The sequence below is a fragment of the Camellia sinensis genome, chromosome 4, assembly GCF_055761805.1.
Source record: "Camellia sinensis isolate YWXY chromosome 4, ASM5576180v1, whole genome shotgun sequence".
NCBI lineage: Eukaryota > Viridiplantae > Streptophyta > Magnoliopsida > Ericales > Theaceae > Camellia > Camellia sinensis.
Window position 1 is genome coordinate 174,581,438 of NC_138964.1, and position 15,844 is coordinate 174,597,281.

The window sequence follows — 15,844 nt, forward strand, 5'->3', positions numbered from 1 at the left end:
TGGAGATGCTTTATAAATTATATGTATCTAATTTGAAAAAGTGACAATCAAATTCTATACGATAGATTGTCAAGATATAATAATAGTACTACCATGGGTAAAAAAAATCCTATTTGTAACTGGACTTTATGTGGAGTAGAAAATTAATTGGCCTATACATATAGACATATGTTGTAATTTCGATTCATTCAATTATAATGAATTCGTATAAGTTATTCAACAGAGAAAAATTAAATAAATAAATAAATATATTTTAATTTTTAATTTTCATAGATATAGATGTTTAATTTTTATCAAAATTTAATTTTAGAAATAAATTTAAAAAAATTTAAATTATGAAAGATAAAAAAAATAAAAATAAATAAATACATTTTAAAAGTCAAAATAAAAAAATGACGAGACCGAGTGAAATTTATCGAAAATTTTATAATTTGTGTCATAGTTTAACATGGAGTCAACAAAAACAGGCCTGTGGTAGGCCTTTACAATAACAGCCCACTAGGTTCTGTTCTGTGGTAAGCTTTAAAATCGCAATTTAATAAAATCACAGGCCGAAAAGCGTTCTATTCTAGGGTTTATACATCCACTCTTTCTCTCTCGTCAAAATTCGAAGCCAGCTTCGAGCTTCGTTGCTGCTTCTCTTTCTCTCTCTCTCTCTCTGAGGCATTGATTAACAATTCAACAAGGTAAGAGTTCCTAATTTTGTATATTCCACTGTTTGATTGATTTTCACGGCTTTGACCGCCATTTGTGTCCCAATCGAGAGCTCACTGCTTTAATGGTGATAGGGTTATGAATGTACAAGCAAAAGATTTTTTTTTAAAGTTCCATTGTTGTTCTACTTCAATAATTGGCTGATTGGATACATATATACGTGTATATATGTATATATATATATATATATTTGTACTAGCGGCCGGGCACTGTCGTTTGAAATTATGATATGAAATTCATATTTTTCTCTAATAGAAAAGCACCAGAAATTATTTATTCTGAAAAGCAAAAATCGTAAAGTAACCTAAACCAAAGCAAACCAAGCCTTAACTCCCATTAAATGGGATTGGGTGCATGAATCATTCTTCGCTACTTGACTCTATGCAAAGCCATTTTGTTAGTTAAATTAAGGAGATGTATATCTCTATTTACTATACTAGTCTACGTCAATCTAGGTCTATGTAACACTTTATCTACCGTCACTGCATCACATCTCTATATTACTGCGGCTCTGTAGGTCTCCTTTGTATATGACCAAACCATCTCAATCTATTATTCTTCAATTTATTTTCTATCGATACTACTCTTATCATTCTCAAATATATTCATTCTTAACTCTGTCTTTTTTAGTCTTGTCACACATTTACCATAGCATCTTCATCTTAGTAACATTCATCTTATTTACTTGTTGTTTCTTAGTTGCCTAACCTTCCGTCCCATACAACATCGTTGGTCTAATAACCGTTCTATAGAACTTCCTTTGTAGTCTAATGGGTACTCGTTTATCGCATAATACTCATCCACTTAACCCATCCCGCCTTAATTCTGTGGACTACATCCGCTCCAATCTCCCCAGTCGTTGAGATAATCGATCTTAAATAACAAAAATGTTCACTTTTAAGTAGTTCTTGGTTCTCAATTTTCACTTCATCTCTACTTCCATTGTGATTGTTATTAAAATTACACTCCATATACTCTATCTTTGTTTTGCTTATCCTAAGTCCTTTAGATTCAAGTGTTTTTCTTTAAATCTCCAATTTAGTGTTAATTCATTCTCTACTCTCATCCATTAACACGATATCATCTGCAAAAAGTATACACCATGGTACATCATCTTGAATATTGCGTGTCAACTCATTCATAATTACAGCAAAAAGATAAGAATTTAAGGTTGATCATTGGTGTAATCCTATAATAATTGGAGTATTTTTATTTTTTGTGTGTAAAATGTGGTTAAGCATAAAAACACTAATCCCAGTCTCTTAATCACTTACAATCAAAACAAATTTGAAGAACACTAAATTTTTTCTTGAAAAAACACACACAAAAAAAATTAAGAAAATAAACAAACAAATTTAAAAAAAGAAGAAAAACAAACAAAAAAAAGATGAAATTTCTTTTTAAGAACATTGAATTTTTTTTTTAAAAAAAAAAACACACACACACACACCAAAAAAATAAAGAAAATAAACAAACAAATTTTATTAAAAAAAATATTTATACACAAAAAACAAACAAAAGCTCAAAAAGTGAATAACCAAAAAAATGAATATAAAAATACAAAAGTACACAATAGAAAAATACAAACCCAGGACTCTTAAAATATTATAATCAAAGAGACATGATATACGCAAAAAAATAATAATAATAGTGAAATCTATTAACATTAAAAAAAAAATAAAACCAAAAGAAAAAACTATTTTTTTAAAGAAAAATTCTTTCTTTAAAAAAACACACAGCCAAAAAAAAAAAAAAACCAAACAAACAAACAAACAAATTTTTAAAAAATTACAAATTCAAAATTCTTAGAACACTTATTTTCAAAGAGATTTAATATACACAAAAGAAAACAAACAAACAACTTTTTAACAAATTACAAACCTAAGACTCATATACTATCAAAGAGATTTTAATATAAAAAAACCCAAAAAAACTAATTTTAAACAAATAAATTTATTTTAAGAAATACATAATTATTTCTTATATTCTTCCTTCTTTCTTTTTTTTCTTTCTTTCTTTCTTTCTTTCTTTCTTTCTTTCCAAAGAACTTGATAACATAATGGAACTTTTCAATGAAGAAATAAAAAATATAAGGACAATTCTTAGGTACTACACTTACAGTATAGGATAAGATTGCAATATTCTTAAATAGAAAAGTGATATTTTATTGTGAATAGAGAGAAGTGAAGATGGTGAAGATTGCAATATTCTTGAGTAGAAAAGTGATATTTTATTGTGAATGGAGAGAAGTGAAGATGGTGAAAGTGAATTAATTAAAACTGCACAATAACGCACACAAAATAGAAAAATATAAACCCAAGACTCTTAGAACACTCATAAAGAAAAATAAATAGTAACATTGAAACATATTTGATATATGTAAAGAAAACTAACAATTTAAAAATAAAATCGCAACAATTAAATGCACTTATATACAAAACATACCCAATAGAATAGGAGAAACAAAAACAAGTGAATAGAAAAAATTGACAACTTGAAGTTTGTAGGAACACTTCTTCAAATGCGATGAGTGAGATCAGAAAGCATAGCCACCATCTCTCATGTAACAATCATAATTTCCGAAGCATGGGCAAGGATGTTGCTTTATAAAATTAAAATATCTTCTAATAGGAGAAACCAAAACAAAAAGTGAAAAACATACCAAATAGAAACATACAAAAGAAAACTTATGAAATAGAAATATACAACCAATCATATATCCGTAGGATGCTTTCAGAAAAGAACTTTTCAATGAACTTTTCATCATTTCATCAAAACAAATGCAAAATGCAGTCCACGAAAAGCATGCTTCAGAACTTTTCAGTGAAGATGTTCTAACTGCTTTAGAACTATGTTACCTGGAACATGGATCGTTCCGGTAGGGGGAATAGAAATGGGAACGAGGTACGCCACATGCTCTAAAATGTGGTACGATAGGGGTGGACTTGTATATATTATATTTACGAATTTAAGGTAATTTTAGAGTAATTTTCTTTTAACTATTAGGCATATAATAAAGTTTAGTTTTTTTTCTTCATATAGCAAAACTTTTCTATGAGTATTATGACTCATTTTTTATGTTTTGTCTTAACAAAAATTAACTTACCTTATATTTTAATTCATTATATTTGATTTTTTCCTCCTAAGGAAACATTTAAGGAAATTTATTGGAAAAAACTTTTGGGATTGTTTTCAATCTTGAAATTTATCATTTTGGAACGTAAGTGTACCATATTTTGAAACGTGCATACCAATACATAATTCGTTAGGGTATTAGTGTTTTCTGGTGACATAGCTTTAGAACTGTGTAGTAATAAGGAGACGTGGGAAAGTGGAATTGATTGTTTTAATTTATTAGTTTACTCTTAATTAAAAATTGATATAAGTGTAAGAAGTTAAGGTCATTTTAGGAAAAATTGGAAAAATTTTCTAAGGCAATCGCTTCAATACTCCAAAGTTGTTGTTCCCTTTTAATAATAGAATAGATTTACGATTGAATTTGTTGTTTGTGTGCACGCCTTTTTTTTTAAATTTTTAATTTTGGCTTTATTGGTTTTGCAACTGCTAAATCTCTTCTGTGTATTTCACACCAAATGTGAATTTGCTTTCAATTGTGCTTCTAACATTGCCTTTCTTCATTTTTGAATTACCGGTTTGTCTTGACTAAGGCTAGTTTGGTTCAAAGTAAAATGTTTTCCTAAAAGTATTTTACACAATTTCCATTTCAGTTGAACTAAAAGCAAGTGAAACATTTTCAGGAAAGTATGTTTCATTGGAGTCTGGAAAATGACTTACCATTGAAAATGGCGTAAGTCAATTTTCATGAAGTTCACTCCCTGCATGCTTTGACCCTTTTGGCACATTTCACTTTTACTAGTAGGTATCCTCTAGCTCACTAACTGTTTGATAAAAGGGCATAATGGAAACTTTATTGAACTAGAATTCCGATTCCATAATTGATGATAGAAATTTTTGTTTCAAGTATCAACTAAATGTAGAGCAACAAAAATTTTTTTTGTTGTTTGTGCAAAATTAGTTTAGATGAAAATTATTTTCTGGTATAAAATATTTTACGTCAAAACAAACAGAGCCTAAGTGTTTTTGAAAGTTTTTATTTGGGTTTGGTATCCTTGCATTCACTGTTCACTTATTGTGTATTCTTAATATATTAGCAGATGAAATATGGATTTTTTTTTAATGGAAGGTGAATATGGTTGGATTTCTCTGACGGGTTCATTGCTGTTGCTGCAGGAATAGGCTCTGACTCTTTATAAATTTTTTGTTCTTCACCAATTTTAAATACAGAGTGCAAGGCATTTGCATTTTACGACAAATTATGGAGGTACAAACTTCGGGGAAACCAATTGATCAGCTGTTGGAGAAGGTTCTTTGTATGAACATTCTCTCTTCTGATTACTTCAAAGAGCTTTATAGATTGAAAACTTACCATGAAGTTATAGACGAGATTTACAATCAAGTTGATCACGTGGAGCCATGGATGACTGGGAACTGTCGAGGTCCTTCAACTTCATTTTGTCTTTTGTACAAGTTTTTCACTATGAAGCTCACTGTCAAACAAATGCATGGCCTGTTAAAGCATCAAGATTCTCCTTACATAAGATGTGTGAGTAGTTCCTCCTTTAGATTGTATGATGCTTTTGATGCTTATTACATTTCCCGTTGGTAACTTGCTTCTGTGCATGGATTAATAATGTTTGGGAAGCCATTGATATTTACATGGAGATGTGACCTCAAATATTTTCTTGCTTGAAGTAATGCCATTGTGGTTAACTCATAATTGTTGACCTTGTTCTATCGACGTCTGGATTTATTGGGATCCAGTCAACATGGTATATATGCTCAAATGAGCAAAAATTGCCCTATAGGTATGATGAAATTTTGCTGCTTATAGCATGGAAGACTTGAAACCTTACTTCTGCTTTTCTTGGGATGGGTTAGAAGAGGCAATTTAAATTTGTTGCTAACTGAGCAGACCCATGAATCATTATTGGGAGGGACAAACCATATGCTTTCAAAAACTAACAACAAAGTACTAATTATTCCATTTTTAGTGAAGTTATTGTACGGTAGTTGTACCAAAAGATCCACGTCTATATGCATAATAACCAAAAAATAATTAAATCGGCCAATAAATTTCCAACATTGAGAAAGACACGGACAAAAAAAAAATAAAAAATACTTAAGTTCCTTTTTCACATTGATAAAAAAATAATAATAATAAATAAATAATTATTTTTTTGAATGGGAAATAAAAAATTATTGCATTATAGTATTTTTTTTTTTGGGTATATTGTAGTTTTGCGTGGGGAGGGATGAGTCTTGTCTCTGACAAGACTTGAACCCTTGAACTCCTAGTGAGGTGGCTAGCCCTGCTTAGTTCACATTATAATATAAATCCACTTTATTATAATATAAATCTAATTGAAAGGGAAACAAAAGCCACCATCATATAAATTCATAAACGTGAAAATACACTTTGATAAGAGATACAATAATTTCCTTCAAACTTTAATTACTCTAGAATTTAAAAGTTACATAAAATAAAGTACTGTAAAATTTTGGAAGAACAATAAGAAGAATGAGTATAAGGTTTGGGTGCTTTTCAGAATAAGGTTTTCTGTTTATATTGGATACTAGCACGATGGATTATCTTATATTTAAGGAGAATGTCTGGCCCACCAACATGCTATCCTTATACTTCTATGAATATATTCCTTTACTTTTAAGACTTCTCAAAATCATCATTTGAATTCTTGGCAATAGAGGCAGGAGAGCTGGCAGGGCTAATGCGTTGTGCTCAAGCTTATTTGGTTGGAAGCTTGATATTTATGAGGTCTTTACTTTTGTTTTCTTTGCAAAGACAACCATCATCACATTGTTTTTAGTTTTAAGTAAATGAGAAACCATCAAGAGACCATAAGAGCATGAGGTTAATACAACTGCCCAAACTTTGCTAAAATTTAGATGTGGAATTTTAGATGGAGACATTTTAATTTTGGTTCACCAAATTTTGATAATGGAAACACATCGAAAGCAACTAGTAAAGCTTTGGGTGGCATTTATTTTATCTGTATGTTGGTTATTGAGTTATGAGATTTCATATTCTTCAGGAGTGTTCACACTGGTTTGTTGATTGTCCACAAATTAAGAAGTTTGGAGTATGTGATTTTGTTAAAATTGATGTATTATTGATTGATATTATGTTGATATTAATTACAATGATTCATGATTCCTATATATAGAAGAGGGTGAGTGTGTAGTAGGTAAGGAGTAGGTGAAGTGGAGGTGGTAGTGGTGTAGTGGGTTAGGTTTAGTGGAGTAGGTGAGGTGGTAGTGGTGTAGTGGGTTAGGTTTAGTGGAGTAGGTTTAAGTGGGTGAAGTAGGTGGAGAGTAGGTGAATTTTAACAGCCCCCCGCAAACTCAAGGGGGATAGGAACTAACCAACTTGAGTTTGGAGAGAGTAACAAAACAAGAAAATACATAAAAATAAAAGAGGATAAGAGACACTGTATGGTCGTGTCAGACCATTGGTGAAGACACTGGATGGTGGTGTCATAACGTTGTAGAGGACACTGTATGGGGGTGTCATAACCATGTAGAGGACACTGTATGGTGGTGTCATAACGGTGTAGAGGACACTGGATGGTGGTGTCATAACGTTGTAGAGGACACTGTATGGAGGTGTCATAACGGTGTAGAGGACACTGGATGGCGGTGTCAGACCGATGTAGAAGACAGTTTATGGGGTCATGTCGGACCGTTGTAGAAGACAGTTTATGGGGTCATGTCGGACCGTTGTAGTAGACAATGTTGTGACAGTTTACGGAGTCTTGCTGGACCCTTGTAGAAACTAACCGGAATCAATGTCGGGACAGTTTACAAAGTCTTGTCGGACCCATGAAGGAGCTAACCGGAATCAATGTCGGGACAGTTTACAGAGTCTTGTCGGACCCTTGAAGGAGCTAACCGGAATCAATGTCGGGACAGTTTATAGAGTCTTGTCGGACCCTTGTAGAAACTAACCGGAATCTATGTCGGGACAGTTTATAGAGTCTTGTCGGACCCTTAAAAAATACACTGTATGATGGTGTATATAGGCTGCCCAAATATATATATATCGAGCCCTCAAAAGTCCCAAATATATATATATCGAGCCCTCAAAAGTCGCGCCCTCGAAAGGTGTGCCCAATCTGTCAAAAGGCGTGCCATCAAAAGGCGTGCCCAATCCATAAAAAGACGTGCCATCAAAAGGCGCGCCAGACACGCGGCGATGCACGTGATCGACAGTGCGCGTGTCGGCCTCTTCGTCATGTGCTATATAAATGAAGGCGGAGGCTGAGAGAACATGTGGAAATCAAACCAGTCTGAAACCTCTGAAAAACTCTTCGTGGGCTGAGAGAGATACACTGGTAACACTCTGTAACCAACCCATCTCTGAAACACTCAGCAACCATAACATGGCCTCTTCTTCCCGTCCAGCTACCCAGAACATGGCCTCCTCTTCCCGTGGTCTGCTTACGCTCTTTCCAGAACTGAACGAGTCCACAAGAGAAATAACTGGTGCGGTGGCCAGTAAACCTCAACCAAACACCTCTGGTTTTGCTCCGTTGAACTTTCCGATGCGGTCGGTGGAGCAAAAAATGGCGGTACAAACTGATATTGAGGCCAATCAGTATACGCTGAAGTCATGTGTGGAAACCATGACTGCGGTCACAAACCTCTCGCACCGGCTGCAGAGCAGGACAAATGAGGTGCAACAGTTAAACTCCCAGCTGGCTCTGCTCCAACGCATGTATAAGGATGCGCGAGCAGAGATAAGTGTGCTAAAGACAGAAAACAAGGAGCTGAAGCGGAAGGCTACCGTGATGTTCCGTTTTGGAGGTCCGCCATATGCTGCAGTGGAGGAGCAGGGAGTAGTGATCATGCCCAGTGGAGTGGGAAACACGGAGGCAACACCAGCAAGGGCCGCCCAGGACGGAGGCAAGAAGAAAAGACCGGCGGCAGAGTAGAGAAGAAAAATCCCACTGTTCCGATTTGTGTTGGTTTTGTTTTTTTTTTTTTTTTTTTTTTTTTTTGGTGGAAAATGGTGATCGGGGTGAGCCCCGACATAAATAAAATGAGTTTGGTGTGCAGTTCAGCTTCTTCCTTTGTTGTTGTTGTTGTTTTTTTTTTTTTTTTTTTATATAAATAAAAAATAATAATAATAATAATAATAATAAAAAAATTAAAAATGAATTGAAGAAAAGAAATAAAAATAATAAAGTTTGAAATCAAATGAGAGAGAGAGAGGGGACAATCCATGTGATAAAGTGGAGAAAGAAAGAGCCCATGTACATAAGTCTACCCGAGAGGGAGAGAAGAAATGCATGTCGAGAACTTTATAATAAAAAAATAAAATTTGGGCGGTGGATTGTTTTTTTTTTTTTTTTTTTTAATAAAATATATATATATATAACTAACGAATTGTTTGAACCTCACCCACTGGAAAAAGAATGGAGGGCCCCACGTTGAGAACAAATTCCCACGGACTAGACATCTTTGCAGAAGACACAAAACAATCTTTTGAACAACTTTCGGCTGGAAAGTTCAATACCATACAACAAAACCAGTTGTACACATACCTACACGGTATTGCACAACCACCCATGAAACAAAGCCCACCGCAGATAACATCTTCCATAACCATCCAAAACTCAAATGTTACAGAACCACCACATAATGCTCGTAACCACCATGGACAACGTTCAACAACTCCGGCGAGCAGCCCACTGCAGCGAAGCAGACCGATGTGTTGACGAAGAAGTTACCCCTAGCCGGGAACGCGATCCCGAAGCTGAACCCGTCGGACTTCTGGATCGTGGTGTCCGCGCACGGCATGTACACCGGGTTTGAGTCGCTTCTTGACTCGGCCAAATACATCAGCAACGAGAGGATTAGAGCTGCGAAGACGATCGAGACTCTCGGAGCAGCCATTGTTGAGAGCTTCGCTGCTGCAGACAGCGGTGGTTTCAGGAGAGTGAAGGTACGTGTAGAAAATTCTAGCGGACGAGGTTGAGGTCCGGCGGGCGGCCAAGGCGAGGTTGCCGCCCGCCGGTGAAGCGAAAAATACTAGATTCTTAATCTTGCTCTGATACCATGTTAAAATTGATGTATTATTGATTGATATTATGTTGATATTAATTACAATGATTCATGATTCCTATATATAGAAGAGGGTGAGTGTGTAGTAGGTAAGGAGTAGGTGAAGTGGAGGTGGTAGTGGTGTAGTGGGTTAGGTTTAGTGGAGTAGGTGAGGTGGTAGTGGTGTAGTGGGTTAGGTTTAGTGGAGTAGGTTTAAGTGGGTGAAGTAGGTGGAGAGTAGGTGGAGAGTAGGTGAATTTTAACAGATTTAAACTTGAATTTATTATGGTAAAGAAAGATCTAACCTGCGTGTGCAATGTGCCTTGCTTTGCTCAGTAATATTAAGGATAAACAAACACTAAAATACTATTGTTCTGCTCCAGATGGCATCTTGATCATATCCTCATGTTGCTTCAAACTTTAATAACTCTGCTTTTGCCACTAGTGTCATGACATTCAAGATGCTTGGAAAGCTATAACCCCATTTTATTTCCATTTCCTTTTCCCTTTTGGAAGCTCTATTTTATTCTTTAGTGAAAATTTGAAAAGAATGTTTGCAAATCTGGTACTTGTAAACAAATGCAAATCTGGCATGGAATCTGGATTAACATCTATCTGTTTACTTATCCACAAATAAAAATATAAAAACACATATCCGTTTGACCAGAGTCTTACACTTATCTGCAGATATTGACAACTCAAAATTTATTTTGCAGGTTGGATTCCTCTATTTGAGATATGCTGCAGATCCAAAAACATTGTGGAATTGGTTTGAACCATATGTCAAAGATGAAGAGGTATATCTAGATATTTTGGCTATCTTTTCTTACTGAAACCTGTTTTTGTATGTTAGTATTTGTATTCTTAGAAAGCTTCACTTGCTCATCGTGGCCATTTGGAATGGATATGAAGAAAAGCATCTATCCCTTGTTAATCAAATAATGGAAAATAATGGATTGTTAAGATCCTGTCCCAAATATGTGTCTAAGAAAATCTGCCCTAAGTAGTGAACAATAATTCTCCACCTCCTCATCTAGAATACCATCTCCCCCCCCCCCCCCCCCAAATGTTGTGTTTGTGAACTTGCATGTCATATCATCTCATTAAGGCTACTTCACCAAGCTTTCTAATAAATCTATACCCTAAATTACTTGGGCTGATGAACCTTAAAACGACTCGTCAACAACTAGAAAGCCATCAAATTTTGAGGTGCGAGAATCACACATAATACAAGTTGGTAGAATTGGAGAAGGTGCTGTAAACTTAAGATCAACCTAGCCCAACTAGATATCCAGATCCCTTTTTTTAAGCTGCATGAATCTTTTTCACAACTTGTCTTGGAGTCAAATTGAACTTTCAGTAACGTACTTATTTATCAAGAAGGAAACAACCATCTAATCAACCTATGTTTCTTATAAACTTATGACATCTTGACTCTTGTCATGAGGAATTCAATGTAATATCCAAGAAAAAGAGAAAGAGGAGGTAGAAGGTTTGGAAATGAGGAGTAGGGAGTGAGGAAAATGGGGAGAGAAAGGGTAGGGTGGGGAATTCAATGGAGAAAACCCAAGAGAGATGAAGAGTGGAGAGATGAAATATGAAATTGCTTAAATTTAAGTGGTTTAATGTATCATGGTTGTGGAAGTAGAGGTTGGTTATTAATTGTGCTTAGTATAAATACACATGTATTCATATTTTGAGGTTAAGTGCCAGTGGGCCCTTGAGATAGTATAAAATGTTTTAAAAAGGACAAGACTTTCAACTACCTTTACTTGAGATCCATTGCAAAAGCTTGCAAACAAATAAATATCCCAAAAAAATTTAGCGATATCTATAACAAGAGACATATGGTAAGATGCAAGTCTCAGACATGTTGAAAACATTGTTTTGGACAAGAGTTTCTCACAAATCATGGAGACCAAAAACCTATCTTGCGTGCCTTGTGCAGGCCTGCCTTGGTTATTTGGCCTAGTCTAAGGTGTACAATTTGATAACTGATAAAATGGTTAACTTGTTGTCATTGTCCTCTCAGTCTATATTTGCAAGACCTTTCTTCTTTTTTCCCTCTGGAGGAGGGACTGTCCTTTTTTCAACGTTTAGTTGAGCCATTGTTAGTCCCTTTTAACCCATGGTATTCTATATTTGAGTTGTGCCTTAAAGGTTAGCGGATGTATCTTTTAGCATTTGTAAAGAGGGCCCCTATTGATGTCATTTTTATTTTACTGGTCTTCGGATTGGTGAGAATGACTAAGACATATTGAACAACATTAAACCCTGGAACGTGTAGCCTTGAATTCCTTTTTTTGTTTTTTTTTTTGGGGATCATATAGACTTGACTTACCTGTTACTCTGCTATTGCATGACGATCTTGATCCAGATGGTTTGCCTGTCTAGTTTTAGGTTTAACTTCAAGGTTAAAAATTTTAAAGATGCATCATCTTCTGGATTAGGCAGTTCGAGTTCAACCAAGACTGCTCATATAATTCCAAACCATTTCTCGACAGTTGCATCATTTAGTTTTTAAATGTGTAAATATAGTTGTATTTAGTGGTATGCACTTTTTATTTGTTTAACAATCATGATTTGCTGTTTCAGGAATTCTCTCCTGGATCTAATGGCCAAATGACCACTATGGGCGTGTATGTGCGTGATTTACTTCTTGGACAGGTCAGTCGCCATAATATATGAATTGCACAATGCTCACTCAGTTATGATGTTTTGCCTATTCAAATGCTTTTCTATTACACCTCAGTCAGTCATTGTGACAGTTTGGTACAGGAAGCATACTTCAGCATAACTGCGTTATTCTCCTCTGTTGAATTTGTTTGGGTAATGCTTTTCTTAAACAAATACTGGATATAGAAACATTTATGGCTTAATATTTTCTACAAATTGATACTTGATTTTTTGTTTTGATAAGTGAAATTTTTTGAGGATGATGCTTGAAACATTTTAAAGAAAGTCTTTGAAAATACAGTGTTAAATGCATCCCCTGCGTCATTTCACTGACGGTTCTGTTTACAACATCAAATAAGCCCCTTAGAAACCCAAGCTCCATCAAAGTCTTGAGTTTCATTTCAGGAACTGACTTGGCGGGGACAACAAAAGGATACCATAATGTCTACAGGCAGTCACCAGTGAAATCAGTCAAGGGTTCCACACCCTCAGGTTATCCTGTTTTCTCCTTATCTTGTATGTCTGTCCTCTTGGCATACCAATTCTTTAAGGGTCTTCAAGTTTTTGGAGTATAAAATGTTCCTAAATTTGAGTAAATTTCTCGCCAGATTGAGCTGGTGAGGAAAAAAATGGGACTGCCAACATTTGTGCATGAGGCACGTGGTAACAGCTATCCAAGTTTTTACCATATTCAGTTGTGCATTTTTGGAATCTTGTGTCAAGTCAATATCTAAACCTTGAAGTATACATCCTTCTCAGAATAACCTGGCTAGAGAGAGAGGAAGGATAACTTTTCGTAAGAATGATGCTGAAAATGATCGATTTGTAATTGCAACATCATAGTTTTGCCTAATTTGTTTATTGATTTTTGGTAAACACCATATTCTTTTCATTAGTTTATTTAGATGATAATTTTTGTTAGTGGACTTGGTGGACTTAGATTTCATGTGACAAATGGCTTGGATGTCAGTATTTGCGAAGAATTGTGTCATTGATCATAAGAAATAGTCACATGTTGCACCTTTGTCAATGCATTATGATGTGTACCTGTGTAAATGACATCTCAGACCAAATTTTTTATAACAATCAATAGGCGGGTAATAAGGGAAGGGTATGCTGCATCTTGCAGCAGTAAGACTTGGACCCAAATCTCACAGTAGTAAGAGTAATCTCAATCACGCTAATAAGAGTTATCTCAACCATTAGGTCAATCCTTTGGTCCTTTTGCATCCAAATTAAAAGGGTGCACTTTTTTTCTCGTATAATTATGTCAGCAAAAAACCTGCCCTTTGGATATCAAACTTTCTAAAAAAAAATTCTCCAGTTCAAACTGCCGGAATAATTTATTGCTTTTTTCTTTCTTCCCAGAGAGAATAAGTCAGTCACTATTCAGAAACTTGTGATGCGATCAAGTGTGCCTCTTTTGCCTGTTGCTTTGAATTGTTTTAACACATTCTCTTTAGTGGAGTGGGAAACCTCTGTTCTTTACTGAAATCTAGTAAGCTTACAAGTTACTGAAATCTAGTAAGCTTACAAGTTACAAGTCCCATTCAGTGGATGCTCTAAATAGGTGTAATTTCTGATTTGGCTCCACCGTTCATATCTGAAAACCTACTTTTGACGTTTATGAGCCACGATTGGAGGTTTTTAGCCAATATATGTGAAATGATTTCTACTTGTGCACCATTGATTAATTGGTTGAACATCATTTAGGTGTCCCTGCCTGGTTTTTATTTACAATCTTCCAATCATACTATTTTTGTTTTCAGAACTTCTGTTGCTTCTATTTAGTGGTCAGATTTAATAAGTACCGACATGCTTCGTAGGTTTCATTACTGTATAAATAATATGATTGATGTCTTTATTTGTCATTCATTCATTTTGATATGAAATTCCCACGATTTGATGCCTTTATTATTGTGTTTTGGAGCTAAAGGGGGGCTCTTACAATGTGGCCTTCTCTTGCAGTACTATTTTGATACTCTCTTTCCCCGCATCCCTGTTCCTGTAATGCGGCAGATTGTATCCAACCTTGAAAAGATGAATCTCCCTACTAAACATTGTGGAGTGACTGGAGAATCCACCCGTGGATCTGATGACACTGCCCGTCGGCCACCATCTGTAAAAGCTGCCCTTTCAGTCTCTTTTGGTCAACGTGCTCCTCATCGTGCATCAACTAGGGATTCATCCCCTGTTCGCCGTACAATGCGACCACCTTCTAGTGATAGAAATGGTGAAGATGATTATTCACGAAGATCTCCCAGCAACCGTCGCAGCCAGAGTCGTGATTTGTCTGATCGAGATTATCCAGACCGTGACCGAGTCCGGGAACGGGACAGGAACAGGGATAGAGAAAAAGACAGGGATAGGGATAGAGGGAGAGACAGAGACAGAAGCGGAGATAGAGTTAGGGAGCGAGACAGGGACAGGGACAGGGACAGGGACAGGGGCAGGGACAGGGCGCGAGAAAGGGACAGAGATAGGCGGTATGATTATGAAAGAAGGTCCGGAGAAAGCAGCAGAAGGGATTATGATAAAAGCAGCCATGATCGTAGAAGCAGGAGCAGGAGCAGGAGCAGGAGCAGAAGTCAAAGCAACCAAACTCATAGTGCACATCCTGATCATCATTCCAGCCCACATAGAGATGGCAACAAGGAAAAGACTTCTGCATCTAGCAATCTGGCCAAGCTTAGAGACTTGTACGGCGACTTGAGCAGTCAGAAAGAGGATGCTGGAAGAAATAGGCTGCCTAATAGGGATAGTGGTGCGGAAGAGGTTATCAAGCTTGGAGGTTCCACTTGGAAGTAGTGCATGAAAAGGCCATCACGATCATGTGCAGTGGCTGCCCATCTAATGTGTCTTTCAGGCAAGATCGACTTCTTCATTTTGATTGAACAGTTGCAATTTCTTGTGAGCAATCTTTCCTTCCATAATCTTCTTCTATTGATGAATGAATTGAATGATATACTCATACAAACACATACAGTGCGTCTGCAGTTGGGCTGCATGTATTATGTATATTTGTTGTCTGTTTAACATTTTGTATTTCTCCTAAATTCAGTGGATTGTTTTTGATCAATTGTTTCAGAATGTTTTTGGTTAATTTTTTCAGAAGAGTTTTGTATAACAGGTTCTGCTAATCAGTTGGTAGAACCTGTTATACAATCGGTTTGAACTAATTAAATTAAATAATCAAGACGGAGTTTGAACTGAAGTTCGATACAATTGGTTAAAATAATCAAAAAGTAACTATTTCAACCAAATCCAAACGGGTTTTGAACTGAAGTTGGATACAATCGGTTGGCAGAAACCA

General features: G+C 35.6%; 1 protein-coding gene and 1 long non-coding RNA gene across 6 annotated transcripts; both read left to right on the forward strand.

Annotated features, from left to right (window-relative positions):
• Positions 1–426: 426 nt before the first annotated feature.
• ATSRL1 (PRP38 family protein) lies at positions 427–15,610 on the forward strand. 5 transcript variants are annotated; one of them, XM_028231834.2, is made up of 6 exons: positions 446–686; positions 4,966–5,338; positions 10,572–10,652; positions 12,451–12,522; positions 12,634–12,684; positions 14,500–15,610. In XM_028231834.2, the coding sequence occupies exons 2-6, from the start codon at positions 5,051–5,053 to the stop codon at positions 15,337–15,339; spliced, it is 1,332 nt and encodes a 443-aa protein (XP_028087635.2). In that variant the 5' UTR covers positions 446–686; positions 4,966–5,050; the 3' UTR covers positions 15,340–15,610. The 5 variants fall into 5 exon arrangements, with proteins under 5 accessions (XP_028087637.2, XP_028087635.2, XP_028087636.2 ...); XM_028231835.2 differs by having other exon boundaries at positions 513–686; positions 5,020–5,338; XM_082866968.1 differs by lacking the exon at positions 12,634–12,684 and adding an exon at positions 4,473–4,590 and having other exon boundaries at positions 554–686; positions 5,020–5,338.
• Positions 7,201–7,532, forward strand: LOC145789697 (uncharacterized). The gene is made up of 2 exons (XR_014327926.1): positions 7,201–7,317; positions 7,417–7,532. It is a non-coding gene; the product is annotated as an uncharacterized LOC145789697 (long non-coding RNA).
• Positions 15,611–15,844: the final 234 nt, after the last annotated feature.